General features: G+C 49.8%; 1 protein-coding gene and 1 pseudogene across 4 annotated transcripts; one reads left to right on the plus strand and one right to left on the minus strand.

Annotated features, from left to right (window-relative positions):
* Positions 1-572: 572 nt before the first annotated feature.
* ZNF879 (zinc finger protein 879) lies at positions 573-25,159 on the minus strand. 4 transcript variants are annotated; one of them, XM_058668777.1, is made up of 5 exons: positions 25,036-25,159; positions 24,119-24,188; positions 13,741-13,867; positions 9,325-9,417; positions 573-2,644 (listed from the first exon to the last, which is right to left on the minus strand). In XM_058668777.1, the coding sequence occupies exons 2-5, from the start codon at positions 24,149-24,151 to the stop codon at positions 1,209-1,211; spliced, it is 1,689 nt and encodes a 562-aa protein (XP_058524760.1). In that variant the 5' UTR covers positions 24,152-24,188; positions 25,036-25,159; the 3' UTR covers positions 573-1,208. The 4 variants fall into 4 exon arrangements, with proteins under 4 accessions (XP_058524760.1, XP_058524762.1, XP_058524763.1 ...); XM_058668779.1 differs by lacking the exon at positions 24,119-24,188 and having other exon boundaries at positions 25,036-25,153; XM_058668780.1 differs by lacking the exon at positions 13,741-13,867 and having other exon boundaries at positions 25,036-25,064.
* On the plus strand, positions 8,625-9,100 carry LOC101520706 (large ribosomal subunit protein uL15-like; annotated as a pseudogene).
* Positions 25,160-27,392: the final 2,233 nt, after the last annotated feature.

Consider the following 27,392-nt stretch of genomic DNA (forward strand, 5'->3'; position numbering starts at 1 on the left):
GATAACCTATCTGTAACAAGTTGACTTCCCTCCCTAACCAGGCCCTCACTCCGAAGGCCTAACTTTGGTTTGCAACTCAATAAGATGTAGACAGTCGCGTTGCCATGCATCTGAGCTCGCTGCTCCCCCACGAACTAGCACTCATTTGGGATGTTGGCACTTTGCAGGTGGATCAGCCAATTAAGGCATCACATCAATTCTACAATGAGATGTTCTAATTTGCATTTCCTTCATGGGATACGCCCATCTTCCCTCCCCACACTAGAATTGAGCATTTGTTTCCTTTTTTAAGCCCAGCTTTGAGGTTGTTTGTTTCTTCATGACACTGCTTTTATGTGTACAAATATTTTTCTGGGTTGCAAATATCCTCTCACTGTTCATAGCCTAGACTGTAAATCTCCGTGCATGCTGGTCAGCAACCAGAGAGCTGCAGACAGCAGGCCTGTCCCGGGGCCACTGCACCATGAGAGACTCAGCAACAACACTCATAGCCAATGGAAATGTCCACAGAATAACTGTCAGAAGAAACTTTACATCTCCAATGCAGCAAGGGGAAAAAAATGAACTTCCTATTGTGGAAAGACAAGTGAAATGCCATGTACTTTGTGACTGAAAGATGACTGTAAAATTTAGATCAGGTAGTTAAGAAGAAAAGTCAAAGCACAGCACCCTTCCTAGTGACAGGGTGATTTTCTTCTATAGTGAATGGCACAGAAGGCAGAGAAACAACCCAAATGTCATAACAGCAAACAAGTACAGAACCTGCTTTCAGCTTATTAAAAAATATTCCTTTTTTTTTAGTGACAGTGAGGTAGCTATAGGTCACCTATGTACCATTTCTTTTCCAAAAACATTCTTTCTTGTGTCACTGGCTTGCAGAATACTTGCATGGAGCTTCAAAATGGATTCCTGGATTTCTCAAAGCTTGGATAACTCAGCAGCTTCCTAGTGAAGCGTGAACGCTGGGGCCGTTAGCAAACATCACCAGCAAGGAAGAGAATCCCGACCCTCCGGGCTCACACATTCTGGAGTCTGCAGTCGGCAAGAAGTTAAGCACATACAACAAGGCATTATACATTCGTCAGGAAGCCTCACACTTCTAAGGGCTCGCCCCCAGCCTCCTCCTCTGCGTCGCTGCTTCCTCAGGGTGCATCCTACATCCTTGTACGGGCTGAGTTTCAGCTGGAACATCTCCATATGCACTGGACTCACACGTCTTCTCGGCTGTGAGTCCGCTGGTGGTTAGCCAGAGACGAGCTCTGACTGAATGCCTTGCCGCACTCCTGGCACTTGTAAGGCCTCTCCCCCGTGTGGATTCTCGTGTGTGTCATGAGCGAGGAGCTCTGCCGGAAGGCCTTGCCGCACACCTTGCAGTGGAAAGGTTTCTCCCCGGTATGGATCCTCTGGTGCTGAATCAGAGCTGAGCTTTGGTTGAAGGCTTTCTCACAGTCATTGCATTTGTAAGGTTTCTCCCCAGTATGAATTTTGCGGTGAGTATTCACTGCTGAGTGGGAACTGAAAGCTTTCCCACATTCTTTGCAATGATAAGGTTTCTCGCCTGTGTGAGTCCTGTGATGGATATTGAGCCGGGAAATCCAGGAGAAGGCCTTCCCACATTTGTCGCACGTGTAGGGCTTTTCCCCAGTGTGGATTCTTTGATGTTGCACGAGTGCTGAGCTTTGGCTAAAGGCTTTGCCACACTCCTTGCAGGCATACGGTTTCTCTCCAGTGTGCGTCCTCTGGTGGATGATGAGGGCCGAGTGGTAACTGAACACCTTGCCACACTCGCGACAGTGAAAGGGCTTCTCTCCCGTGTGGATGCGGTGGTGTCGGCTGAGCCGCGAAATGGAGGTGAAGGCTTTCCCGCATTGCCCGCACTCATAGGGCTTCTCTCCGGTGTGAATCCTGTGATGCTGGATGAGAGACGAGCACTGACTGAAGGCCCTCCCGCATTCGTTACACTTATAGGGCTTTTCTCCGGTGTGGATCCGCCAGTGGTTATTCAGGGATGAGCTACCTTTAAACGTCTTCCCGCACTCCTTACACTTGTAGGGCCTCTCTCCGGTGTGCATCCGCTGGTGCCCGATTAGAGACGTGGTGAAACTGAAGGCCTTCCCACACTCGCGGCAGATGTAAGGCTTCTCCCCGGTGTGCACTCGTAGGTGCTGGGTCAGGGAAGAGCTCTGGCTAAAGGCTTTCCTGCATTCTTTACACTTATAGAGCTTCTCTCCGGTGTGGAGTCTTTGGTGCTTGCTCAAGGAAGAACTGTGGAGGAAGACCTTGCCACAGATGTTGCACTTGTAGCATTTATGCACGGTGTTAACTCGCAGCTGTTTCACGAGAACTGAGTGCTGCTGGGCACTGGGTTTCCTTCTTCGGGAAGCAGCTCCGGGCTTCCTGGTAAGTGAGGACTTCAGATCAAGATTCTTCCCAGGCTCGAGCCCATTAAAGCTCCTCTCCTTTGTGTGAGCTTTCTTGAGGGTAGCTGATGCTTCCCTGAAAAGGTTGTTCTTCTTGCCTTGTTGCTGCTCTAGCCAGCTGTCATGTGTGCAGGACACAAAGTCTAAAGGACCATTTGTGGCTTTTTTCATGACTTCCTGATTTGTTTCTTCTGAAACTGTGGCTTCAAAGAAGCTGTCCCATCCTAAAATATACATGACATATGAGTCTCTTTTGCACTGAAATAAAGAAAAGTAACACCAAAATACACAAGGATAGCAAACAAATAGCCTCACATCTCAAGAAAGTACGGGAACCAGGGCAAGAGACAAGAGCTGGACGGCAGAGATGCCTGGGTGAGAAGACCCCCGGACGGGGGCTGGCGGCCTCAGAGGACACGCTGGGCTGAGAGCAGGTCACCAGGCCTGAGCAGCCTGTGGGATTACGCAGCTTCATCTCCCAGGTCAGCCACCGGTGCAGGAACTTCAAGGCCAGCACTGCAGAGCGGCTCAAAATGAGGTGTGGATGAGCCACCGCCCCAAGAGAGCTCTGAGAAATGCTGGGTCGCACCAGACTGCTGCAAGTTACACTGGGATGGAGACTCGGGCACTATCTACTGCGCATCCACCTTGACTGTGGTTCACAGTGTCAAGATGGGAATGACAGGAACAGCCACACGAGGGCCTCCTCCTCTAAGTGTTGTGTTCCAGTTGGCAAGTACTGGCAAACACCCGGTCACCAAACCACTAGAGAGCTGCTAGGATGATGCCAACTTTAACAAACAAACAAAAGGATACTAACATTTTTTTTTCTTTTTATTGTATTGTTGTTGACAATTTTTACATAGTTAATTACAGTTAAAGGAAAAAAAGAAAGAAAGAAAAAAAGGTTCAGGGGGATAGGAAGGTGGGTAATGCTATTATGTCCATATTGTTTCCATCATGAGGATACTAACATTTTTAACAAACTGATGAGAAAACGAAATGAAAGATGAGGTTTTACTACCAAGAGCTAGTCAGGCAAAGACTGGGTACAATGAGGCTTCCGGTCAGAAATAACAGCTATCACAAGATCCTAAGGGGCGCAAGGCCTCTGTGGTCCCCAAAGTGAAGAAGCACACTGAGGCTGAAGCAGAGGGAACAGGAGCAGGTGGCATCGAGTAGGAAAGGAGGCAGGCAGAGGCTGCACCACGGCGCAGCGCCTCAGGGGACGCAAGAAGGCATTTGGAATTCCTTTGTTACACATCCTGGAGACTAGAAGCCTCGTGGTAACATACAGTTCTGTTTAAAAAGAATCACTCTGGCTTCTGGGTGTGACAAAGTGGAGGTGAGAGAGGAGGCAGAGGACACAGAACCAGAGCACGGGCAGAGGGGCCTTTGGGAGGCTGAGGTATTTTCTGTGCAGAGCTGGTGGCAGCTGGCACTGGAATGCCAAGGTGGGGATGGAAAAAGGTGGGTACATTCAGGATGTTTCCGGGAACACAGCATGGAGAGGAAGTGAGGGAGGATGCAGAGGGTCCCGAGCACTGGGCGGGGGCAGGTCAACAGAGACGAAAGCCACGTTGTGATCCTTGTGAGCAGCAGAGGAAGACCGTGTTCTGCAGAGCCGCTCTGTGCCCATCTACCTTCTCACCCAGGTCACAGTACCAGAAAGGGAATCACTGTGTCAATGAGATGAATGAGTTATATGAAACAAGACATATTCTTATTTTCTCAATAAAAAGGAAACAAAAGACAATAGTTACAAAAACTATGCAACTGACAGTGGTTCACCCACAACCACGTCACACACAAATAATCAGCGCTTTATGAGGGAATTAGCTCTCAGTAATTTTCTGTATAGTAAAAATCATTTTCACTTAAAAAATACACAAGGGTTGGAACTCAGCTGTCCCTACTTCAGGCTGGTCATGGCAGACTGATCCCCTCCACCGGGATCAAGAATAAAATACCAAGAGTGTTCACCATGGTTGGTAACTCTGCAGGTGAGGTGGCTTTTTCTTTTATTTTTACAATATCATGTATAAATTACACAAATTATAGAATCAATTTGATATTAATGATTTTTTGACCAACCAGAAAGCTCAGAGCCAAAACAGAAAGTCACTTACTGATGCCATTTTGGTCTTTCTTTCAGATATATTCACTTTCTAGAGACTTCCTTTCTGTTCTTGATTGTATTCTAAGTCTCCCAGTCACTTCCCTCAATTTGTTGATGGCATGTAGCAGAATACACGCAAATATACAGTGGCTACAAACGATTTCTCAAGTTCAAAAAAGGACAGAAGTATCCAAAACAAAGGACTAAATGGGCCCTTTCACAACGTTAGGGAAATAAACAGTCCTTGAAACAATCTAAGACATTTTCTGAGTTCTAAAGACAAATAAGAGACCCTCTCAGATACCAGGCAGAAGGTTTTGTACAGGACAGAGTGTTAGTTATTTAAAAAGATTGGAGAGAGTTCTAGTCCATGGGATGTTACGATATTATTACGATATTATTACGCGCAGCTAATTCCCACAACCTGGTTCTTTACCGTGAGCTGAAACACACCAGACGCAACGAGTTATCTTAGGAGGTTTATTCCAACGGAGCAGGAACAGCAAGAAAGAGGGGGAGAGAGGTGAGGGGGGTAAGAGAGGGATAAGAGCGGGATAAGAGCGGGGGTAGGAGCGGGGTAGGAGCGGGTAAGAGAGGTGTAAGAGCAGGGTAAGAGCGGGGTAAGAGAGGGAGGGATAAGAGAGAGAGGGATAAGAGGGGGGTAAGAGAGGGGTAAGAGTGGGGTGACAGTGGGGTGAGAACGGGGTAAGGGGTAAGAGAGGGGTAAGAGCAGGAGGGATAAGAGAGCGAACTGCACCTGGGGGGCCTTTTTGTCTGCCAGGTGTAGGGGGTGGGGATTGGGAGGGATTGAGGCCAGGCCCCCAGGGGATTGGTGCCTGCAGGTGAATGCCTAGGGATGATTGGCAAGTGGGCGGAGTCGGGGAGGGGGCTGGAAGATTGGGGTGGGATTCTCAGGTGGAATGCCAGGTTACATCTGATTGGTGGGTAGCTGGGCCGGCGGGAGTTTCGTGAGCTGTGGGGAAGAAGGAATGGTACCGTCCAGGGAGGGATATTGGAATAACTCCTTACACAGAGAATCCGAGTAACAGAGCACCTTTGATCAACACTCAGTGTCTAACAGTCTGGATAGAAAAAAAATACCAAGATTCCTGATCAAAAACACAATCTTCAGAGAAGGAAGAACTGATTTGGGGCATACACAAATAATCATGGTTAACAGTTTCTGAAAACTGTGAAAAAAAATCTTGGTTCCCCCAGCTACAGGCTGCCTTGTACCTGGGAAAGTGTTACACTGCTGGGAGAAAAGAGGCCAAATAGCTGGCAGGCTTTGTGGCCTGGCAAATGCCAATTTTTTGTTAACTATGCCAGTGTTTTTTCTTTTTTAAAAAAAGGTGGAAGGTGGGGAACACCAGGCCAGGACATGCCACTTGGGCCCCACGTTGGGGGCTGCAGATTTGTCTGGGGAAGGGGACCTGGAGACATATTGTAGTGGCAGCTGCTGAGAGCATGTCTAACAGGGGTGAATGAGTTCTGGGGCTTTCCTGTCCAGGCCACTGCACTCACAGCTAGGTGAGGGAGCTGAGATGGATGGTTTAGAGGGTGGAAACTGAAGGGCATAGCGGGGTCAGGCCAAGGAACCCACTCACATAGGAGACCTGGGTTGGGCTAGTCAGGCCAGGCTGCAACACCCACTAGCAAGTGCCAGGTCTGGACATAAGTCAGGTCAGGCTAGACTGCAGTCACCCTGGCAGGCCCAAGATTTGGGGCTGATAGGGGAACTGTGGGCATTTCCCTGCTGGGCCGCAACTCCTGCTAAGGAACATGAGAGCCAGGGCTGGGAGTGAGCCAAGCTGGTCAAGGCAGCAGCACCCATTGGCATATATGTTGGCTGGGACTAGGGGCAGGTTGCGTTGAGCTAAGCTGCAGCACTCATGGATGTGGACATACCAGGCTAGGTAATAGCATAAGCCAGCACATGCAAAAACTAGGGTTGGGGGTTGGCCAGATGGAAGTTATTGGGGGTCATCCCGACTAGGCCATGGGTACCTGCTGGTGTGCATGAAGACTGGGTCTTTGATGGGCTAGGCTAAGCCACAGTATCCATCAGCTCCCGTGAGAGATGGGGCTAGAACAGAACTGATCAGGCAGATACACTCATCAGTATGTGCATTGGCTTGTGCAAGTGATGGATGAAATCTGACACTGCACTGGCTGGCATACACAAGAGTCAAGTTGGAGGTCACCCCGGGAGAAGTTTCTTGGGGGAACGCCCCTTCTAGATGGCTGGACTCAAACCCTGGCCACAGGGAAAATCACAAGATAAGTGGTCTGACCTGGAAATGCAAATGTAGGGATTGGGCCTCTTCAGTTGCTGATGCCCATGCAGTGGTCAGCATGTCTAGATGCACACAAGGGACACGACAGCCAGCTCGTCTAGGCCAGCAGAAGAAGCTGAATACCTTGTCAGAGGACGGAAAGCAGAACCAGTTGGATCATTTTCCTGGCCAAGCTTTTCCACATGTTCCTGAGCCTATGCATGCACTAAGATGGACTTGATCAACCAATAGACCATGGACAGTCTTTCTCAGCTCTGGTGTAACAGAGCCAAAGATGTCTTAGAATTATCCCCACCGGGCCTGGTGTAGTGGCCTGGCAGCCGAAGTCCTCGCCTTGAAGGATCCCATATTGGCGCAGGTTCTAATCCCGGTGGCCATGCTTCCCATCCCTGCTTGTGGCCGAGCAAAGCAGTCGAGGCCCAGCACCCACATGGGACATCTGGAGGGAGCTCCTAGCCCCCGACTTCAGACTGGCTCAACACCAGCTGTTGCAGTCACTTGGGGAGTAGATCAGTGGATGGAAGATCTTCCTCTGTCTCATCCTCTCATCTGACTTTCCAACAAAAATAAAAATCTTAAAAGAAAAAATTATCCGCACTTTGGTTTCTAAGATGTCCTCAAATGAGTGCTCCCCTTCCTGAGTTCTGATGTAGTCAGCAAGCAGCACCTCTTACCCCATGGACAGAGGCAAAAAAATTTAAAATATTTGTCCCACCCACCCTCCTCCATACCTCAGTCCTGCCCCCCACCTAATTGGAGACTCACATGGCAGTGCACTCCTACTACTTAAACAATATTATAATAGTAATAAACCTTTTAAGTAAAAAAAAAATTACTTGTCAAACCAAAATGACACACATAGAGAATTCAAGAATGGAACAGGAGACTAAACTGACATAGGCAGAAAAAAATGCTGTGTACTGAGCAGCAAAGTTCAGGAGAGCCAGCCCTTGGTGCCAAGACAAAGGCAGAGGCAAGGTAGGGCAAGAGCTGGGAGCAGAGACTGAGGGCAAGGCCTGGGAGACAGGATGTGACACCTCTCACCAACAGACTGAAGCAGGCCTGGCCAGGGTTTCTAGACCTTCTGCTTCAAGTCTATCCTTGCATCCCTTCACTAAAACCACCCTCCATCTCCCATGTCTGTACACACTCCTACAAGGGTATCCAACTCCTTTCATGTATTTATGTTTTGTTGCTGTTGTTCTGCTGAACCATGTATCATGGATGAGTTACAAACAAGTGAAAACAAAACTCCAAGTGGGAACAATGAGGGGTATGTTTTAATTAAGAAGCAGATTCAAATCACTAGCAGAAAATCTAGAAAAGCAAAGAAAAATGTGCAAGATGTAAGAATTAGAAAAATACATGGAGACCGGTGTTGTGGCATGGCCAGTTAAACACCTTCCTGAATTGCCATCATCCCATATGGGCACCAGCTTGAATCTAGATGCTCCATCCCGATCCAGCTCCCTGCTAATGCATCTGGGAAAACAGCAGAGGACAAAAAAGTGTTTGGGCTCCTGCACCCAGTGGAAGACCTGAAGCAGCTCTGGCCTCAGCCTGGCCCAATTTTAGCCACTGTGGCCATTTGAGGAGTGAGCCAGCAGATGAAATACCTGTCTCTGTTTCTCCCTTGCTCTCTCTGTAACTCTGCCTTTCATATAAATAAATCCTTAAACAAAAGATAAAAAAATAAAACAAAACAAACAAAAAACTATGCACATGTTATAACCCACATTAAATATCCTAAAAATTGGAAGAAACCTCTCTTTCTGCTCAGCAGCCAACATGCCATCCAGACTGAGGAAGACACAGAAACTGCGCGGTCACATGAGCCATGGCCACCACCGCACTGGCAAGCACTGCAAGCACCCGGGAGGCTGGGGAACGTTGGTGGCACGTATCACCCCAGGATCAACTTCGACAAATATCATCCAGGTTACTTTGGGAAAGGTGAAGTTCCACTTGAAGCGGAACCAGAGAATCTGCCCAACTGTCAACCTGGATAAATTGTGGATGCTGGTCAGTGAGCAGACCCGGGTGAACGCTGCCAAGAACAAGACGGGAGCGGCCCCCATCATGGATGTGGTGCAGTCGGGCTATTACAAAGTTCTGGGGAAAGGAAAGCTCCCAGGCATTGTCAAAGCCAAATTCTTCAGTAGAAGAGCTGAGGAGAAGATTAAGGGCTTTGGGGGAGCCTGTGTCCTGGTGGCTTGAAGTCACTGTTCATTAAAGTGCTTCTCTGCTAGCAAAAAAAAAAAAGAAAGAAAGAGAAGAGATATCTGACAAAAATACAATGAATACTGGTAAGTTTGACTCTCCTTCTGAAATGCATGACTAAGTAATCAAAAAGTAGAGAAGGACCCTGCCCTTCCAAGTGTTTGCCACCTGGCCTGGACCAGCAAGAGGACTCCCAGCCAGTGTCCCACAACTGTACCAAGACTGTCAGCAAATGCCACACCCAGTCCCCAGCAGCGCTGTTACTCACCTGCACAGGTACCATGAGGCACTTCCTTTTTCACCAGCCACGGATCAGCTTGTTCTAACTGGGAGATGACCTTTGGCTTGGAGAACAGGATCCCTGTTTATGAACAAGAAGATGTGAGTGGCCATACTGGCAAGCAAGGAATCCCAAGACTGAAGAAAGAAGTTTTAAGAGTGAGTTGATTACATATGAAATTCTAGATTAAGGTGGACAGCCAATCTGGGTGCAGCTGTAGCAGGGTGCTTTCCATGAAGAACTAAAGAGGCAAGACTTTAAGCAATGTGAGGGAGAACTGGGGTGAGAGCCTGGGTTATGGCATTTCTTTACAAATATGTAGGGAATCAATCCTACAGAGCCACTGGCACCTTCCTTCCACGGGCTCTGGGGGCCTGGGGAACTCTCACATGTTTGGGTCCTGCAAAGGGGTAGTAGGTGGGGGAGACCCTAGGTTATCATGCTTGCATGGTGTACCTTGGGTCACATCGGCAGGTGTGTCGGGGTAAGGTCCCAGGGCTGACATGCTGGTGTGGTGTACTGGTGGACGAGGCCTGGGGACTCCCACACATCCTTGGGTCCCAGGTGGGTAGGTAGAGCTCCAGGCCAGTGCACCATCCCACTGGAAGACCAGACTGGGGATCCATGTGCTCCTGGGTGTGGGGACTGAATTGCTCAGAGAAGGGGGTATGGAGATATGTGGGAAGGGTAACTGCTAAGGGTGTATGTTGCAGGTAAGAAATCACTTCTGGTAGATTTGTACCAGCAAGGCCACCGTACCTGCAGGGAAGCAAAGGGCTGAGACCAAGTGGTTTTGAGGAGGAAAGCTAGAGGAGTTTTCTGGGTCAGACCAATGCACTCGGCCATGCAGGAGGCCTAAGCTGGGCACCAACCACCACCCACCAGCACACACTAAAGCTAGGGCTATGGAGCCTACCTGGCAGGGGTAAACCACATTATCCACCAATGAGTGTTGGACCAGGGAATGGGCCACATTAGGCTGGGCCACGACACTAACTAGTATGCAAGAGAAGAAAGTCTGGGGCAGATTCTGTGGGGGATATGTGGGTTCACCTCTGTAGGACCACAATATCCACTGGTTTTCTCAAAAGTTGGGGATGAGCAGGTCAAACTAGGTATGACCGTGGAACTCACCAACATTCATGGGTACTGGGGTTTGGAATAGGCTGGGTTGGTCCAGGATGAAGCATTCACAGGTGCACTCAAGAACAGGGAGTGGGGCAGGCCAGGCCACAACATCTACCAGCACACACAGAGGCCAGGACTGGGGTGCAGACTGTGCTGGGTAAGGGCCTAGCACCTGCTACCATGTGTGACACCTGCGTCTGGGAGTGGGCTTGGGTCTGGGAGTGGGCTTGGGGCTGGGGGGAACTTGGGGAACTCCTTTTGTGGGCAGTAGCTCCTGTTGGTCAGCACGTGAGTCATGGCTAGGTGTTGGTCAGGCAGGACAAGGCTTTTCCACTTGTCAGCAGGTGTGTGGTCTGGCCAGGGTTGAGGGACGAAGAGGGCAACAGCAAGGGCCAGGTCAAACAGTAGCACATTGGCATGCACAGGAGCCAGAAAGGGCAGACCAAACCAGGTTAGGCTACCACACCTACCGCTTTGCATGAAAGCCAAGGATAGGGGCAAGCTGGGCAAAGCTAGGCTGCAGCACCCACCAGCAAGAGTTGGGAGTTGGGGTAGGCCAAGCTAGGCCAAGCTGCAGCATCCAATGGCAAAGGCCCACCTGGGAAATGGGCTATGCTGTGTTGGGTCAGAGCAATCACCAACATATGTGTACAGGATTTGTGGCTGGGAGTGGGTGTGGCTGGGAGCTAAGAGGAGACCCAGCTGGGCTGCAGTTCCCACCGGTGAGCAAGAGCTGGAATGGGGGCAGTGATCTTGGCTGGACATGGCTGCAGTATCCCTAGGTCAGGGTGTGCCAGACCAGGCTAGGTTCCAGCACCCGCTGGTGCTCATAAGAGCCAGAGTGGGTACAGGACGAGCTTGGCTAGGTCTTGGCACCTGCTGAACCACATGAAAGATGCCAGGTCTGGGAGTGGGACAGGCAGGGTTGGGCTGCAGCACCCAATGGTAAGGGCTGGAGTGGGTGTTAGCCAGTTGGGCAAGGCTGCCATACCTGCTGGGACTGGAGGTGGGCCAAGAACCCACTGGTGTGCACAAGTTCTGTGACTTAGAGGTGACTTGATGGAGGGGCTTAGGGAACTCCTCTGTCAGGATGCAGTCCCTGCTGGTAAGTGCGAGAACATGCTGGGAGCAGCCCAGAGCAGACCAGGTTACAGTATTTGCCAATATACATGTGGGTCAGGTCAAGGGTCAGGCCTGGCTGGGCCAGCTCATAACATCCACTGGCAGATGTGAAAACCAGGATAGGGTGTGGGACAGACTGGGCTGGGCTACAATTCCAGGCAGTTTACATGAGGGCCAGGTGTGAATTGGAAGAGTTAGGCTGGGATGCAGCATCCATTGGTTTGCATGTAAGATGAAGCTGGGAACAGAACTGACTAGGCAACTGTAATCAACAGTGTTTGTGTAGGCAGATGTGGGTGATGGACTGGGCCAGAGTACCCTCCGAACAGACTCCACTCAGGGGCCCTAGGAAGACATTGTGTGACCATCCTACAGCCTCGAGTAGTAGTGTGGTTAGGCTGCTAGGAGCAGCCCTCTTCGCCTCTCTCCTACCTTTCCCCAGATACAGGAAGAAGACAGAGGAAGATTAGAAGCAGCTGTCTCTTCCACTTTCCTTCATTCCTTGAGCCTTTACATCCTGACTGGTGGTTCACAAGGGCACACATCCTTCTCAACTATGTAAACATCAAAAATAGATCTACTATAAAATTAATCAATGCATAAACAGATTAGTCCCTCAGGTACCCCGCTGGGCTGTCTGACCCTATTAGAGAAGCCCATGACTGTGACCAAGTGCATAGCATGGCACCAGTTCAGCTGACAGGTTTTCAGCATCCTGAGAGGGCAAATTGGAGCAGGTAGAGATCAAGCTGGCACGGTACAAAGTTATCTGCAGTTGTGCATGTGCGAATAGAAACAGAAAGATGACTACACAAAACAATAACCTTGAGAAGCAGAACCCCGCAGAAAAAGCTGCAGAACACCATCAGGCCATAAGGGGAAAAAATCCCTTTAGTAGGAGCTAGAAGACGGCACAGGGATGTCATCTGTACCTTTGTTTAGAAAACCTAAAGTTGGGGCCCGGCGGCGTGGCCTAGCAGCTAAAGTCCTCGCCTTGAACGCCCCGGGATCCCATATCGGCGCCGGTTCTAATCCCGGCAGCTCCACTTCCCATCCAGCTCCCTGCTTGTGGCCTGGGAAAGCAGCTGAGGATAGCCCAATGCTTTGGGACCCTGCACCCACGTGGGAGACCTGGAAGAGGTTCCTGGTTCCCCGCACCGGCCCGTTGCGGCTCACTTGGGGAGTGAAACATCGGATGGAAGATCTTCTTCTCTGTCTCTCCTCCTCTCTGTATATCCGGCTTTCCAATAATAATAAATCTTTAAAAAAAAAAAAAAAAAAAAGAAAACCTAGGGTTGACCTCTAAAGACAGACTTCTCCCATCACATCTCAACACCCAAGCCCATGGGACAACCTGGGATTATTCCCAGAGGCTGAAGACTTCCCCCTTTCACGGCCTCTCTGCCCATGCCAACTATGAATACTGGCACATCATGTAACATTTTCCCAACCAGGACAGAATCCTGAGACCAAAAAATGAAGGAAGCTCCACATAAAAGTGAGAGTTCATTGGGGCAACTCCCACAGGGGTTTCCACATCAGGGCAGGCAGGTGACCTGGGCACCAATGTAGCACAGCGTGTTATACATGCAACAGCAGAAGGGTCAAGATTTTATACAAATTAACAGGGAGCTGGGGCAACATTGAGTACCCCAACCTTCCTTTCCTACCTTTAGGGGCTGGTGCCTCGGGTGTCCTGACCTTATCTGCCAGGCCTGTGATAACAAACTGCAAGGCTGGAAAGGGGCCCAGTTAGGCTGGCAGGTGATTTCAGGCAGAGCAACAGCTGGCGGGTCTCCGGCTGGCGCTACCACTGTTTGCTCTCACCCAGAGGCACAGAGTTCACAGAGGGCCAAGGGCACTGCAAGGATGGAAATGGCTGGCTGAGACAAGGCTAAACGCTGGGCCCTGGGGCAGGGCCACAAGCTATCTCAGGCACAAAGGCAGGATGTGGGCTATGCACTTCTCTCCATAGGACTAGGAGAGAGAGCTGGGTGGGGAAGGTGGCCAGGAGACAGGAACAGCACAATGTGCTCTCCTCTGCCAAGGTGAGCCCACTCTGTACAGACACGAGGAGAAGCAACTGCCATGCCCCGAGTCCATGGTGTGGGGTGGCCACAGCCCTCAGACGCCACCCTCATTCCCGCTCCTTACCAACTGACAGCAGGTTGCTGTAGTTCTCCAGCATCACCTCCCGGTACAAGCGGCGCTGGGCAGAGTCCAGGTGCAACCACTCATCCTGGCTGAAGAACACGGCCACGTCCCCGAATGCTACAGACCCCTGCAACGGCAAATCCAGCCCCACTCAGCAGGATTGTCTCATGGCAGGATAACTGAGATGCAACTCTGTCACAAGTCAAGGCTCTGAGTCTTTCAAGCCCAGAACTTCTGGACACACTCTTGGGTCCTGAGCAAGTCTTCATCAGACACCTACCCTGAGCAAAACATTCCCCTCAACAATAGCAGTGACAGAACTGCAAGACTCTGGACTTGGAGCTGTGGTCGGTCACCAGGCCAAACTCCCATGTCACAGGTAACCAAGAGTCAGACTTGAGGAGACACTGGCACGCTCACTGGGGAGCAGGTATGGGATCTGGCCTGCCAGGAGAGGATGTCCCTAGGTCACCATTGTGTCACCACCCTGGGCCATGTCCATGCTCAGCAGCTGAGGCTTTGGGGCATGTCTTCGCCAGGAGGGCCTGGGTGACAAGCTGGAGAACCAAACCTTCCAGTAAGAGCCAGTGGACAAGGCTGCAGGCAGAACGCACTCTTCCTGGCCCTGTGCCCACTTTTTAAACTGCAAATTAGAAAAGATCAATATGGAGATGAACAAAAACACCATAAAGTTTCTGTTGTATTTTTAGACCTGTACCTGCAAATATTGGTGTCTGTTTAAAAATTTTTTAATTACATAAATAACTGCATCCTATTTAAGCATTTTACAATATGGGCAAACTAAAATTTTTTTAAGAAAGATTAATTTATTTGAAAGTCAAAATTACAGAACGAAAGATTAGGATTGAGATTTTTCACCCATTAGTTAATTCCCCAGACGGCCACACAGCCAGGAAACAAGCCGAGAGCTTCATGTGGGTCTCCCATGTGGGTGGTAGGGGACCAAACACCTTTTCCTAGGGAGCTGAATCAGGACTGAGCGGCCAGGACTCAAGCCACTACCCACACAAGATGCTGGTGTTGCAGGTGGCAATTCCCCCATCAAGCCACAATGCTGGTCCCTGTTGTTACTTTTTAAAGCTCTACATTTACTGGATCAAAAGTTCCTGTAGCTCACCAGAGTGCTGATTTCCTCAGCAAACATTTCCAGAACTCTAGTGTTAGGTCACAGCCTACCATGCCCCAGCATCAACCCCACACACCTGAGACATCACAAGCCAAGACACATTCCCTGACCTGTACGGGCAAAAGCAAAATAAAAATAACTGGCGCAGCAATGTTAAGCTTGCCACATCTGCATCCCAAATGGGAGTGCTGGCTTGAGTCCCACTTTGCTTCAGTTCCAGCCTCCTGGTAACACGCTTGGGATCAGAAATGGCTCCCCATGTGGGAGATGAAGATGGGGTTCCTGGCCCCTGGCTTCAGCATGACCCAGCCCTTTGTGGCCATTTGGGGACTAAACAAATAGATGGAAGCTCACGCTCTCTGTGTGCCATCTGGCTTTCAAATAAATAAGGAAATATGTATTCTTAAAAAGTGTCTTGATTCTCCCTGTTAAAAATAAAGGGAATTTTGTTGTTCAAGTGTATGTAAATCTTACATTTAACTTTTTTTTTTTTTAATTTCAGAGGCAGAGAAAGAATGTGAGGCACTCCCAACTGTCCACAACATCCAGGGGCAGGCCAGGTCCAAGCCAGGTGCTCAATCCAGGGATCCCAGCAAGGACTCCAGCAGCTGAGCCAGCCTGCCACCTCCCAAGATGCATGCAGGAAGACGCTGACACCATATGCAGACCTAGGCCTTCACTCTGAGCACCTCTAGCTCACCTGTCGCACCAAATTCCCAAGTCTGTAAATCTTCTCTCAAATGTTTTTATTCTTTAAAAAAAAAAAAATCTTACTTAAAAGGTAGAGAAAAAAGAGAATGCCACTCATGGTTCAGTTCCCAAATACCTTCACAGCCAGAAATGGACCATGTGGAGGCCAGGTGCTAGGGCTCAAGTCACATGTCGGTGTGTGAATGCAGCGACCCAGGGAGCTGGACCTCCCAGCACATACAGCACAGGGCTGGAAAAAGGAGCAGAGCCAGGACTCCAGCACAAGCCCTGGAACATGGGATACAGCTGTGATCCCGCAGTGGTACTCAGCCTCTATAAAACATGGTTTTTCGTTTGTTTGTTTGTTTGTTTGTTAAGACTTATTTTGTTTTTATTGGAAAGTCAGATTTACAGAGAGAGGGAGAGAGAGAAAGATATTTCTTTCACTGGTTTATTCCCCAAGTGGCTGCAATGAGCAGAGCTAAGTAAATCCAAAGCCAGGGGCCAGGAGCCTTCTCTGGGTCTCCCACACGGTTGTAGGGTCGCAAAGCTTTGGGCCATCCTCAACCGCTTTCCCAGGTCACAAGCAGGGAGCTGGATGGCAGCAGAACAGCCAGAACCTGAACCCGTGACCATAGGGGATCCTGGCACTCGCAAAGAGAGGATATAGCTACTAAGTAATCATACCTGGCCCATTTTTTAAAAAAAGATTTATTTATTGGAAAGGCTGACTTACAGAGATAGAGGGAGACATAGAGGAAGAAAGATAATCTTCCACTGGGGCCTCACTCCCAGGTGGCCACAATGGCCACTCCGAAATGGCCAAAGACAGCAGTGAGGCTCTCCATTCAGGTCTCCAGATGGGTGGCCATTACTTGAGGCCAAGTACTTGGGACCCTCTTTTGCTGTTTTTCCAGGCAAATCAGAAGAAAACCAGATTAGAAGTGGAACAATCAGACTTGATGCTGATGTCACAGGCTAGTCTGATGTGCCACAGCACCAGCTGCTGCCTCCTAAATGTTTTTAATGGCTGAATAAGTTTGAATAATTCATTTGGCAGTCTCACAACTCAGGGGCATTCTGAAGGGAACTTCAGGTCCTCTCTGAAGGGGACCACTGAGGAAGACTCTTAATAACTTAATGAGAGGCTGGCAGGCTGCCGTGGCCAGGACGTGGGTCCCAACAAAGTGAAACCAGCTTAGCTGATCACAAGCACCATCCAGGTACTGATGACATTACAGGAGCATCTCACAGGGGCAGTTCAGAACTTACCAAACAAGCCTTTGCCCTCCTTCTGTCTTCACAGTATCAAAACCTTCCCCCGCAGGTCCCCCGAGCAGAATCCTCAACTACTTGCAGTACACAGTTGTTCATACAAACACTTTAACAGTTTCGTCTTCCAAAGTTTATCTTCAGAAATAATAATGAAATTCCCAGATTCCTGGGAGGTGATGGGTCTAATCTGTCAGGAGACTCCAAACTGCAAAACCCAAGACGCCTGCAGTGGTCATCCCACTTGGTTTCAATGACAGAAGCAGTCCCCTTTTCTCCCTCCTTTGTGAACATGTCTTCGGGCTCAAGAGACACCACCCATGACAGGTTGTGAGTGCCTTGAAAAGATAGGGAAGTGCCAGGCGGCCTCCACTGCACAAGGCTCTCCCTCACGCCTGCCCTCCTCCCAGCACCCACACCTCACTGTCTCCTGCATGCCTTCCATCTACCAGCGGTACAAATGTGGTCCTACCTCGTGAATCTCTAATCACCCACTGAACCAGGGTGAAAAAGCCTGGCACCTGTGCCTTCACACTGGGGACACTGGAGCCACCTACCCAGGGTAAACTCCAGACATGCTTGTAAGACTGTGCAGTCTATCCTGGCCACTGCGGGGTCTTGGGGGCATAACAAAGCAGCCCATCTTCAATCCCTACAATGCGGTTTTCTCGTATATGTCAGAATTCCATATCCCTCTGTGAGGCTAAGACCGCTTATGCAAATTAAATACTCAAGCAAATTTTTTTTCCCAACATGACATTGAACTTGCAGAAGGTCCTTATGTGAGCACTGGACAGAGATAAAACTATGACCAACAAAGGATTCCTGTCCTCTTGCTTAATAGCAAACTTCCTATCGCCAGCCAACATACCAACAGTCCATAATGTTCTTTGCTTATCTGTCACTCAGTAACTTGTAACTTGCAATCCTACAATAGTTGCTGTGGGCAAGAAAAAAATCAGCTGACCTGTCTGTCCAGAGTTCCAGATAAACTGCACAGAACCAGCTGCAGCCAGCTTGCAAACGCATTCAGATGAGAACTACCTGGTGGCTCAAGTCAAACACGTGCCTCCACTGGCATTCCTGCAGCCATCTTTGAACATATCATCTATGTGGACATGATTTCTCAAGGCACGTGCTCAAGAGAGGCTCTTCTACTCCCATCATGTCCTTTTGCTTTGTTTCACTGGTTCTGCCCCAATTACCCTAACTCCATAATTCCCAAACCCCTCTCTGTACAGGGACACTGATGTGGGTTCCAATATGGCCTGCCTCTTTCTCCTACTGGACTAAGTTCTCTTTCTCAGAAGGGAACCTAGGTGTTTTTGTAACAGAAGCAGTGCGTGCTCAAGTAGGAGGGCCTGTCATCTGAGGCCAGAGAATTGGCAGACACAAAAAACAAAACAACAGCTGCTAGATATTACCCTCAAGTAGGATGTGAGAGCCCTAGTTTAATACAACGTCAACTAAAACATGAGACCCAAGGGGCCGTCATGTTGCCACAACAGGCTAATCCTCCACCTCCAAATGCACATTTGTGTCCTGGCTGCTCCACTTCTGATCCAGCTCCTTGCTTGTGGTCTGGGATAGCGGTGAAGGATGGCTCAAGTGCTTGGATCCCTGCTAACATAGGGAGACCCAGAAGAAGCTCCTAGCTCCTGCCTTCAGATCAACTCAGCTCTGGTTTTTGCAGCCATCTGGGGAGTGAAGCAGTACATCCAAAATTTCTCTGTCCTTCTCTCTGTAAGTCTGTCTTTCAAACAAAAATTAAAAAAAAAAAATTAGATGAGTGAGACCCAAGAAGAGATCCAAAGAACTGTTAAAAATCTTTTACAAACAAGCCATGCCAATCTCCTTATGATAGCCCCATTTTCCCAGAGAAAAACGCCTAACTCGGCTGAAGGCTATTTTCTGTTGGCCCTGGAAATATCAGTGAGACAGTTCAGGATTAATGCCCAAGAGGGCTCACCCATACATCCCATCTACTGCCATTCAGACAAATTTTCTGTCCTGGATTCAAAGAACGCTTCTTTTCTATCCCTTCAGTGGAAACCCCCAAGGTCTTTCCTCTCTTGAAAGGCACAGTCCCTGAACTCAGGCAGCCTCGCAGTATCTGAGTAGTTGTATCTCAAAGGTTTAAAAACGTCTCCCTTCCCCATTCAGGGAGACAGCGGTACAAGAACTCAGAGCCACGCTGTCAGGCTTGTGCACGCACTGAGTCCCACCTGTGATACAGGACTCCAAAATCATGGCAGTTCTAACTCACCTGGCACACGGTAGCTACAGGGTTTCTCAGGAAGACTCTCAGGTCCACCGACAACTGGTCAGGGGCAACTCTCTCCAGGGTGACTAAGTCCCTGCCCCACGGAATGAAAGCACAGCCTATCTCAACACCCTAGTCCCACATGGAAGCAGCGTTTTGTAGAATTTAGAGTCCAACTTTCCAACTCATTGTCAAACTTTTATGTGAGCACTTAGAAGGAAAGGAGCCAGGGCCCCTTATGTGATCTAAGGCATACCAGCAGGCACTGGAGACCATGATTGGAGCCCCGACACACAATACCACTGCCGCTTTTATGACACGAGTGGCGGGGAAGGGGACTAGGAGAACACCAGACAGCACAAGGCTAGCCACCTCATCTTGAGCCACAGCCGTCACTTGCAACATTTTCCAAGAGGCTGAAAACTTGCCCTGATCCCAATGTCGGCTTAAGTCACTTCGGCTCTGAATCCTGCTATCGGCTCCCTCCCCTGAACCACCCGTTACCAGAACATGCCCACCTATAACTGGGCCAGCCAACATGATCTCATGAACAAGCCCTTGCTCAGGCCAGACCTGGAACTGCAGACACAGAAACAGTTTCGTGGAGCAAGGTCAGCTGTGTGCTGGGAATGCAGTGGCAAGTTTATGGCAGAGCCCCTTAAGGTCAGGGCTCCACTGCTGGGGAACGGGCACAAGAGGCAGATATCGGTGTCATCTGGCACAACAGCTGCAGCTACTTCAGCTTTGCTTTGCTGGTGTCCAGGCCCAGGAGGCAATGAGGGAGTGAAGGCTCTTCACACAGGAAATGAGATCATCAAATGTGCCCATGAAATCCCACAACTCTTGGAAGCTATTGGTAAAGCTCTCCAGGCAGCTGTAAGGCGCTGCCAGGTCATCAAAGGGGAGTGTCTCTGACATGCTGTGATGGGACAGCTGGGAGGAGAGACCATCAGCCCATACTGGGGTCCTTTATCCCTCACACTGAACCATCCAGGTATCACCCAGTCTATTCAGAGCACAGAGAAGGAGTGAAGGACTTGGGTTTTAGCTCCAGCCAATCTTCCTTGGATTAGAAATGCAATGGACAAGGAATTGTCCTGACACCGGGGCTGTGTGACAACACATTCGTGGTAGTACCCAATACAGGCCAGATGCCCCTTTGCAGAGTACCAGATACATCACTGGACTCAACTTACAAACACTATTCAGCAGGTCTTCCAAACTCCCATGCCAGCCCCCAGTGACGTTTAACACCGGAGTTTTCACCCTCCTTAAGATGGGTAGTTTAGAGCCTGGTGTGGTAGCCTAGTGGCTAAAGTCCTCGCCTTGTATGCGCTGGGATGCCACATGGGAGCAGGTTGGTGTCCTGGATTCTCCACTTCCCACCAAGCTTCCTGCCTGTGGCCTTGGAAAGCAATCAAGGATGGCCCAAAGCCTTGGGAACCCTGCACCTGCATGGGAGACCTGGCAGAAGCTCCTGGCTTCAGATTGGCTCAGCTCTGGCCATTGCGCCACTTGGAGAGTGAACTAGTGAACCCAAGGTCTTTCCCTCTGTTTCTCCTTCTCTGCAAATTTGCCTTTCCACTAAAAATAAATAAATATTTTAAAAAAACTGAAAAGAAAGGAAAAGAAAGAGAAAAGATGGGCAGATTGATTTCACTCAATTGCCTGGAACAGCAGAAAATTTTTGATACTTACTAGCGTCTGTAGACATACACCCTGGATGGGGGCGTGGGGCCTGACACTAACAGAAAGGTCAGCTGGCATTCAAGTCCCAGCATTTCCACTTCTTTTTCTTTTTCTTTTTTTTTCAAGATTTATTTATTTTGATTGCAAAGTCAGATATATAGGGAGGAGAGACAGAGAGGGAGATCTTCCTTCTGATAATTCACTTCCCAAATGGCCACAACAGCCAGTGCTGTGCTGATCCAAAGCCAGGAGCCAGGAACTTCCTCCAGGTCTTCCACGCGGGTGCAGGGTCCCAAGGCATTAGACCCTCCTTTTCTGCTTTCCCAGGCCACAAGCAGAGAGCTGGATGGGAAGCGCGACTGCCAGGGTTAGAATCAGTGCCCACATGGGATCCCGGTGCATTCAAGGAGAGGACTTTAGCCACTAGGCCACCGTGCCAGGCCCCCAACGTTTCCATTTCTGATCCAGCTTAATGCAGATGGCCTGGGAGAGTGGTAGAGGACAGCCCAAGTGCTTGGACCCCTGTACACTGTGGCTGACCTGGAAGAGGCTCCTGGTTCCCAGCTTCAGACCCGCCCAGCTGTCTCTGTCTCTGTTTGTATGTGTGTCTGTCGGTCTGTCTCTCTCTCTCTGACTTTCAAGTAAAACAACAAAATTTTAAACATGAAAAACGAAGTTCTACCCAGACAGGCTGAGATGGGTTTCACTGTAGACAAGCCGCACCTGGTTTCCCTGCTGTGGCTCTGTGGAACCCGGTGAAGCAGGCTCCCAGTGATCCTCTCTGGAAGGCAGTGCCCAGGGCCCTTCCAGCTTACCCCCGGGAAAGTAATCTGTCACGGCATTAAAAGAAACAGTCGCCTCCAAGTATGTTAAGACTTTAGGCCCAATGCAAGCTTCTACCCACAATCTGCCTTCTAACAAAGGCAGGGCCATCTGTGGGCAGGACAGAGCCTGCATCTGTTCTTCCTTGCAACCTGGAAGGAACAAGGAACTGAAAGCCACCTTCCTGCCCAGGTGACTGGGCCCCGTGAGATGCGGCTGAACGCTGGCTGCCTACAAAGCTCACTGGGGCAAACCCAGGAGTTCACCACTCAAAGATTAAAGCTGCTTGCCTGGAGCCACCTCCACTTGCCAACCAACGCTGAGGAGACGTGTGGGTCCTGTGAGCCTCCAGAGAGCTCAGAGCTGCTCTGCTGAATTACAGCAGACAAGGAGAACAGGAAAGAGAACTCTGCTTCCATCCTCCTGATGGCTGTGGGAATCTGACCTTGCACTAGCTGGTGCTAACCTGTGTACTGCCCGCAGAAAGGAGCCCCACCACCTGCTGCTGTATAATTACTCATGCCACTTTTCTCTTCTAGGTGCTGCATTGGGCTCAGATGGAGACTGATCACAGCCTTCTATACGCTCCTTCAACCAGTACTTTTCCGACCCTGCCCAAGGATGGAAGGATAACTCCCTTGTGGAAACTGTTCAATCCACACACTCTTCTACTGATCTCACTGCTGGATGTGTCACGCCAAATCACATCTGTTCACAATCATGGGTATGCCTTCATTCACCCTACACATGGCCTTCATGCTCGCTTAAAAAACCCTTAGAAAACCCACTGATGGTGGCCAGTCGGGTTTGACTAGTACTGTCATTCAAGAGATCCAGAAGCCTCTGGCTTTTCTTTGCCATGTTCTAGAGTGTGACTTCCCACCCCTTTCTCAGTTAGTGGTGCTGTCAATCCTAAAAGCCAATCTACGAGGCATAGGGACCCCAGGACCCATCTGTCAGACCAGCGCTGATCCACACTGGACAGGCCAGCCCTGCAGAAGCTCTCCTCCAGTGCACCTGTGCCATGCAGCCCAGGACGCGCCTCTGTGTGCCTCCAGGAAGGTGTATCCTAAGCCTAGAACTGTCTAAGGAACAAAAACAGAGGAAGGACAGTGCCTGCTAGGGGTGCTCACAACCCCAGTCTCAAGTCATCATCAACCCAAGACTGCTTATCACACTAGCTCAGATGTTTAGTTCCCTGTGGGGTGCAGCCACACATCAGTGTGAATACTGAGGAATCCGAGGCTTTTTAGGAATTGTTGCCAAGAAAACTGCCCTTGCTGGTTTACAGAGATCTTGGGATGGCACAGCTGCAGAACAGGTAAAGTCTGTATGATAACTGACACAGCTGGCTGCACTTGCACTACTCCATCAGAAACAGCCATGGTCACAAAATCAGGCGATAAGCCACCTGGTGACCACAAGTCCTTGAAGCCATCACACTGGGCAGACTCGTCAGACGGGCTCCATCTGGGTTCTTGGTGGAATTCTTTGGCTCCTAGGGGAAATGCTGCATTGGGCCTCACTGCTTTCCTTCTTAAATGATGTGATATTTAACACCTCCATACCCTGCCTATCCACAGAGGCCACCAGAATGGGTAAGGAGATGCTTGTGGCCACCTAGAGGTAGTCCTCTAACCTGCCCAAGCCCAGGAGAGGTGATGAAGAATAGTGTCTAAATCAGGTCAAACGGTTCAAGCACAACCACAATCACCCCTCCCCAAACCCTATCGAGCAGGGCGCAGTCAGTGAGAGATGGCGTCTCTGTCTCTAATCCCTTGCCATTAGGACTGAATCAGTGACAGTAGGGAACTGAAACAGGTGAAAAAGCTTGGCACTTGTGCCTTTGCTATCTCCAGGGCTACCTTAGCCTGTGGTCCTTAACAAGCTTGCTTGCCCCAAGGACAGAAGGAGGTACACACAGAAATGAGGATTTGTAGGAACACCTGGACCAGATGCCCAGAGTTAATTAACCAAGGACAAAGAGTTTCATGATCCTTCCTGGATGGTGACTGGCATTTGGTGATTCATCACTTCTCATCTGGACCCTCCTCCCCTGGTCACTTGTACTTCAAACCAGTCTATTATAGGGCATGATCAAAAGCAACCTGGAAATGATTTCTAACACATGGCGAATGTGCATGGGCCACACGCAGACACTCTGCCATTTTGCAGAAGGGCCTTCAGCATTCCCAGAGTTTGGCACAGCTGGACTTGGGACACACTTCCGACAACACCCACGCTCCTGTCCGCTGATGGGTCCTCAGCTCCTTGAGGGCAGAGACCATCCATCTAGAAATCCCTAGTGTTTGCAATTAAGTAACACCGCCAGTGGCACAAACCATATCAGAGCCTCACTCAGTTTCTAGAGAAAAACAACAACTTCACTGTGAAGTGGAGGACTTCCAAGCAGAGCTGTCCCAGAGGAGACCCAAACACATCCTAGACAGAATCCCACCCTCTGCTTCCTAGCTGGGCTTCACCCCTTCACTCACCTGAGCCCGGGCAGACAGCAGCCTCTGGGCCATGTCTCCCTCGCTGCCGCCCCTCTCCCAGAGCAGGCACCTGAAAAGGGGAAGGCAGCTGTGAGGCCTCTTCTTCCCGCCCGGGCTCCCTTGTCCACAGCTGAGGCCTCTCAGAGTTGAACATCGCTCCGGATGGCGAGGGCACCCGGGGCACTCAGGCCCCATGCCAGGAGGGCCCTGCCCACAGCCGCCCACAGCAGGAGCCGGCAAGTCAGAATTCAGGTCCCCTGGCACATCCAGCCAATGGACTTCCTCCCTGCTGTGCAAGGGGACACCTACACGAGGCTTTCAGAGATGCTCAATGCATGAGAAAAGAGTGTTTCACACATCTGCACCTGGATATTATTCCGGGTGAAAAGAATGAATGCCCTTTTCAGAAACAGCCAAAGACCTGTCTTCTTTCCTGGAAGTCTCTCAGCCAACTCGCTTACGTGTAAGAGGAAGCGTTACTGACCCACAGCTTTAGAAGCAGGACTCTGCATCGCTGGTTGGGAATTAAACTTTAACATAGAGAAAAATGAAACCCACTGAGCAAGCGGAGAAAACTATTCCAAACAACGGAGAAAACAGTTCCAGTGGTCCCACATCTACGGTAGGAAAACCTGCCCAAGAGGCAAGACGGACAGAAACGAATAAACTTTAAATTTCAGAAAAGGGGGCCAGGGGGCCAGGTGCCCAGCCGGTCGATGCGAACAGCTGAGATCCACCCCGGGGCTCCAGAGCCGCGCAACCACAGAGCGCAACCAGAGGCAAATTTGGGGTTCAGCGCCGGCCTCCGCGGGGTGCCCTTCCCAGGCAACGCCCCCTCCACCTGCCCAGGCCGCGGCGGCGCGCACTCCGCTCCGGCCCCGCCGCCGCCGCGCGCCCGGGACCTGCCCGCGCCCTACCTGGGCCCGCCGCCACCGGGACCCCGAGCCGCGCGCCCCGCGCCCCACGAGAGGAGAGCGCACCGCCAGCGCAGGGCCACGTCTGGCCGCCGCCGGGCCTCCCTCCAGGCGCAAGCGCACTCGCAGTCACCTGTACGGACTCAATTCCCCAGAAGCCACGGCGGCACGCCGCTCTACGGCGGTGCGCGTGGAACAATACCTGCCAGGTTGGAGTTCGCGATCTGGCTGCACCCTGCAACCACCAAGATTTCCCAGCCGGGTATTCGTTTTATTCGCAGTCATAGTAACAACAAGGAGAGGGAAAAGCGAGCATTTTAACACACAATAGACTTAATACTCAGTACTGATTATTCTTGGGCAAGAGATGGACAGAGTTTGAGGCTAACAATCTATTTTACACTGTTTTTGAGATTAAAGATTTAAAACAAAAATAACCAGAAATCCATAATCCGGCTGGCCCGGCGTGTGGCCATTTACCCGAGTTTCAATAAGGGTGGAACTCCCCATGGTGAAGGCCGCCATGTTGGCAACCACAGGTTTCTACTAGAGGCTGTCTTGATGGATGCAGAAAGACCAGCCCTGTGCCAAAGGAAGTGGAGTCTCACCACCCTGAAGCTGGCTTTAGTTACTAAGCAACCGCTGACCAGGCTTGTCCCACCAGGAGATAACAGCAATTAGCAACTGAGAAGTCACAGCATCCTGCAGGAGGAATCCAAATCCTCAGATGGAAAAAATGGCCATTACCATGAAATCCAACAGTTAAAAATGCCAAGGCCCGTCTCCAGTAGTGTTAACTATGCCAAGAAACAGGTTGCAGGGCCCAGCGCGATGGTATAGTAGTTGAGGTCCTCGCCTTGCACGCACCAGGATCCCAAATGGGCGCCAGTTCTAATCCCAGCAGCCCTGCTTCCCATCCAGCTCCATGCTCATGGCCCGGGAGGGCAGTCAGGGATGGCCCAGTGCCTTGGGACCCTGCACCCACATGGGAGACCCGGAGGAGGCTCCTGGCTCCTGGCTTCGGATTGGCTCAGCTCCGGCCATTGCGGCTGCTTGGGGAGTGAACCAGTAGATGGAAGATCTTCCTCTCCGTCTCTCCTCCTCTCTGTATATCTGCCTTTCCAATAAAAGTAAATAAATCTTTTTTTTTTAAAAGAAACATGTTGCAGATAACCTGGATGCACTTATAAATCTGCAAATACAAACTAGCCCACCTTTTCCCAGCTTGTGACCACATCCCATGAATGCCAACAGTTCCCATAGGCCTCACTTTACCAGGAACTCCTGCCAAGTACCCCAATTTGAAAGATCTTATCCTGTGCATCTTAAACTGATTTGTCCACGCAGTGAACACAGAGAGGAGAAACTAGGAGACAACAGAAGTTTTCAAGACGCAATCAGAGGCTATGTGTTGCTGAGAAAGACACCGACTGAATTCACTTCACCGCATTGCCATTTCCAATTCCTGGCTAGGCCCGTCAAATGTTATGGTTTAGGATAGTGCCTAAAGATTCTTCTAGACTCTTGCCTCTCACTTAAAAAGCATTTTAAGCACAGGTATTCACATGGCTTAGAAAAGTGGTAAGGTTTATTCAGAAGGTAAGGAATACAGACACACATGGTCCATGTTCAAGGAGGAAAAGGGTGAGGGAGAGAGCTTGCTACCTTCTAGCTTCTGCATCCATCCCTAGAGATACACACAGGAACACAATGCAACCATAAGACACAGATTATTCAAAACAAAAATGATCAGAATGGACAAACCAAACTGTTTTCTGGTAACTCAAGATGATACTACACACGGCCAACCACTAGGCAAGAGCAAATCAAAACCATATTGAGATCTTTCAACTGTACCAAATATATCTCTCTTCCTTTTCCTATTGTAGTGAAGAAAAGCTAATTACTGAGCTTGTGGCTAATCCCTGGTCTATTCCGTTTCAAAGGTAAAAAAAAAAAAAAAAAAAGGTAAATAATGCTTGTTTGTGAATTGCAAAAATGCGAGTTAGGTGAAGTCCTGAAGCCATCTGGCCCTCTGGAGTCAGCAAGACCAGAGGCTTAATATATTGTCTCAGAGGACAAAGGAGTCTGAATAACAGGGCAGAATAAACAGACTCTAGGCCAAGTGGACTTCAGTCTGATTTTGAAATACTGCTATCTCTTACCACAGTACTTACCTGTTTTAGTTTGCAAACACTGTTTTGTGGCTGCTTAGTTGCACAAAACATTCTGCTATGCCCTTTGTGGTATAGAACATTCTGCTTTGCCTTGCTCAGGATAAAGCCAAACCATCAGCAAATTTCTCAAGAAACTGAACTAATGTTGATAAAATTGATAAAGGGCCCACACCTGGCCTCAGC

Source organism: Ochotona princeps, chromosome 9 (genome assembly GCF_030435755.1).
Source record: "Ochotona princeps isolate mOchPri1 chromosome 9, mOchPri1.hap1, whole genome shotgun sequence".
Classification (NCBI taxonomy): Eukaryota; Metazoa; Chordata; class Mammalia; order Lagomorpha; family Ochotonidae; genus Ochotona; species Ochotona princeps.

Excerpts from the sequence above, each read along its gene's own strand:
- ZNF879 (XM_058668777.1), bottom strand. The coding sequence starts at position 24,151 with ATGGCCCAGAGGCTGCTGTCTGCCCGGGCTCAG. Across the intron at positions 13,868-24,118 it reads TGCTGTCTGCCCGGGCTCAG|GGGTCTGTAGCATTCGGGGA; the intron begins GTGAGTGAAGGG and ends TTGCCGTTGCAG. Across the intron at positions 2,645-9,324 it reads GCCTCATGGTACCTGTGCAG|GATGGGACAGCTTCTTTGAA; the intron begins GTGAGTAACAGC and ends TGTATATTTTAG.